Below are 2,681 nucleotides of genomic sequence, written 5' to 3'. Positions count from 1 at the left end.
CGGTATGGTTGGCCGGCGCTGGGGCCCCTGAGTGCCCGTGGGTGCGGGTCCTCGAACCGACACTGCGGGAGCCGAGTGGAGCTCGCGCGAGGAGGTCTAAGGTCCTCGAGGCCGGGCAGACGCCGGGGGGCGTCCACGAGTGACTCCCGAGGCCACGGGAACGACTGCACACACACACATCCGCAGGGACGGAGCACCTCCCAGACGCTGCGGGAAGGGAAAGGTTACAGACGCGAGGAGAGCGGCTGGCCCTGGGCGCTGGAAGTTAGGTGCCTACCCTCCTGCAGGGCGGAAGACGGCCCTATCTGCACTGCAAGTCCCAGCCTGGAGGCTCTACTGCCCATGGCCCTTCCTAAAAGTGCCGCAGAATGGGACATGGGCTCCTGGATCAGGGTCATGCATCCCTAAAGTGGGTTGCAGCCTCAAGACTTGTGCATAGCTCACCCACAGATACTACAGGCGCTCAGCAAGCCGTGGTGCTGAGACCAGGCGCTGTAGCCCACGATGCCACGGCACCTTTCTCCAGCCTTGGTCCTGCCTGCTCCCACAGCCTCTGGGTCTCCAGACCCGTAGGAGCTCATGGTCCTGGGCTCCTTGCCCTCTGAAAGGAGTGAGAAAGAAGTCCCCAAATCCAAGCAGCATCCATGAAAAGCCAGCAGGATGGGCGAGGAACTGGGCAGAGAGCCTGAGTGAGGCTCTAGGTCCACGAGAGGAGAACGAAGTGCCCACTGAGATCCGCTGCAGCTTCATCTGCTTTCCTTTGCACTGGAACTGGCCGAGAGCACACTGGAAGCCCCAGGAGGCAACCACCATATGAGGAGGCCCTGCTGGGCTGTGCAGGGTGTGGAGTCCCTCAGCAGCTGGAAGAAACGCGGTACCCAATGATGTGCCCTGCCAGGACTCACCTTGACCCACAGGGAGCTCCTGGGAGGTGTGCGACTGGGCAGGGGCCAAATCCGTTTGGATCTGCAAGGGACAGTAGATGCCCTCACCAGACTCGATCCACCTATCCCTCCGGAGAACCGTCTGAACCTGCATCTCTTAAATTCCCCCACAGCACGTGTGGGAGACCACCACAGCTCATTCAATTCCACAGACTGGGAGTTAGGGTCACTCCCCTGCCCCCGCCAAAACAAGCCGCCTTTAGAATAGTGCAACCAACATGCAAATTTATTCAAAGCATGCAAGTGTGCGTTTGGAGTTTCTCGAAGAAAGTTATTTGGGGCTGGCTTGCCCTTTCTCACCCAGTATGAGCCCATCAGCCCCACTCCGTCTCTTTCCGTGGGTCTGGTTAGCAGAACTCACCCACCCCTAGCCTGCATCTGGTAACACTGGAGGAAGAAAAAGGCCTAAGCGGGACCCCGCAGATGGAATCCTGGAGGAAAGGAGGTCCTCATCTCCAAGGGTTCATGTAGCTCCTGTGCCAGGTGCTCACATGAACCCAAGTCATTCTTCTGTCCTGAGGGGCACCCGTTTAGGCACACAAGCAGCCTCGATGTTCTGAAAGTGTGGGCACCACCCTCAGCACTGCTGGCTGACAGACAAGGTGTTCTTTCAGGGCAGGCCACAGGCAGGTCCTGGTGGGACAACCCCAGTTCCAAGGGAGCAGGACACAAGGGAACAGCAACCCCATCTGACCATTTTTGGTCTCTTCAGAGCTCTAGTTGTGTCTCTGAAGACTCCCACTCTGGCTGCCTGCACTCAGTGCCCGCCTGCCTGGCGCCTGCCGCTCTAGGAGGTACATGGATGCTCTGGTGGCCGCCAGGCCTCTCTGCTCCTCAAAGCCTCAGGCCAGCACCTCTCCGCCCACACTGCCTTAAAAGAGCTGCTGGCAAAGGCAAGGCCCAGGCACTTTAACCAAAGGAGCCCCTGAGCCCCTGCTTTGCCTCCCCATCCCCCACCAGTGCTGGGGTCCCCCAGGGGCCAGGCTCATGGCTGTTTCCATGGGGATGTGTGCACTCTGACCCCAGCCTTTCTCCATCCCAGGCCAAATAAAGAGGGCTTCCAAGTGGAAACCGGCAGGCTCAGGCTGCCCCTCCTCCCCTACCCCAGGTGGCCCCTGCCTCCACGGAGGGGCAGGGAAGAGAGACTCTGAGCCTAGGCAGTGCTGCAAGGGTCAGAGGGGCCCGCACCTCTGACCTCACCAGCAGCCCCTTCCCAGCTCTGACCACTCTGCTCTCAGAGTGGATTTCCCCAGGTGGGGCTCTGGCCAAGCTCCTCCCACCCCAGGCCAAAGACCATTTAGGCCCTGGGTGTAGCAGCTGCAGCCACCAGCAGCCAGTGGGCAAATGTGTGAGGCCCTTAGGGCCATGGGGCCAGCAATCCACTGAGCCAGAGTCCCCATAGGACAAGAAAGTGGACATGGGCCTAAAATTCAGCTGAGAAGCCCTCTCACCCTCGGCTGAGAAGCCTGAGGTAGGACCAGAGTTCACCCCTGGGACCCCTGCACCTGCGCCATGTAAGGCGGCTTCCCGGGGAGGCCGTCCAAGCCAGCAGAGTCCCAGGTTTGGGAAAGGGGCTTCCACCTCCACTAGTGCCACCCCTTGGATGAAGCTGAACCTCCATTCCCTGCAGGTCTCAGCTGAGAGACTACCTCCCCAGAACTTCCTGAGCCAATGTCGAGGCTGGGGGGTTGGCTCCCAGGAGGGCACCCACAGCCTGTGCTCGTCCCAGGTGCCAGT

General features: G+C 60.4%; 1 protein-coding gene across 1 annotated transcript; it reads left to right on the top strand.

Moving 5' to 3' along the window:
• LOC106147057 lies at positions 1-1,174 on the top strand (the record flags this gene model as incomplete). Its single annotated transcript, XM_013506766.1, is given in 1 exon segment — positions 1-1,174. A coding segment is annotated over 1 exon segment (408 nt), but the record flags the coding sequence as incomplete, so codon positions are not given.
• Positions 1,175-2,681: the final 1,507 nt, after the last annotated feature.

Source organism: Chinchilla lanigera, unplaced genomic scaffold (assembly GCF_000276665.1).
Source record: "Chinchilla lanigera isolate Chin_1 unplaced genomic scaffold, ChiLan1.0 scaffold00113, whole genome shotgun sequence".
Taxonomy (NCBI): Eukaryota; Metazoa; Chordata; class Mammalia; order Rodentia; family Chinchillidae; genus Chinchilla; species Chinchilla lanigera.
This window is presented reverse-complemented; position numbering and strand designations above follow the sequence as displayed.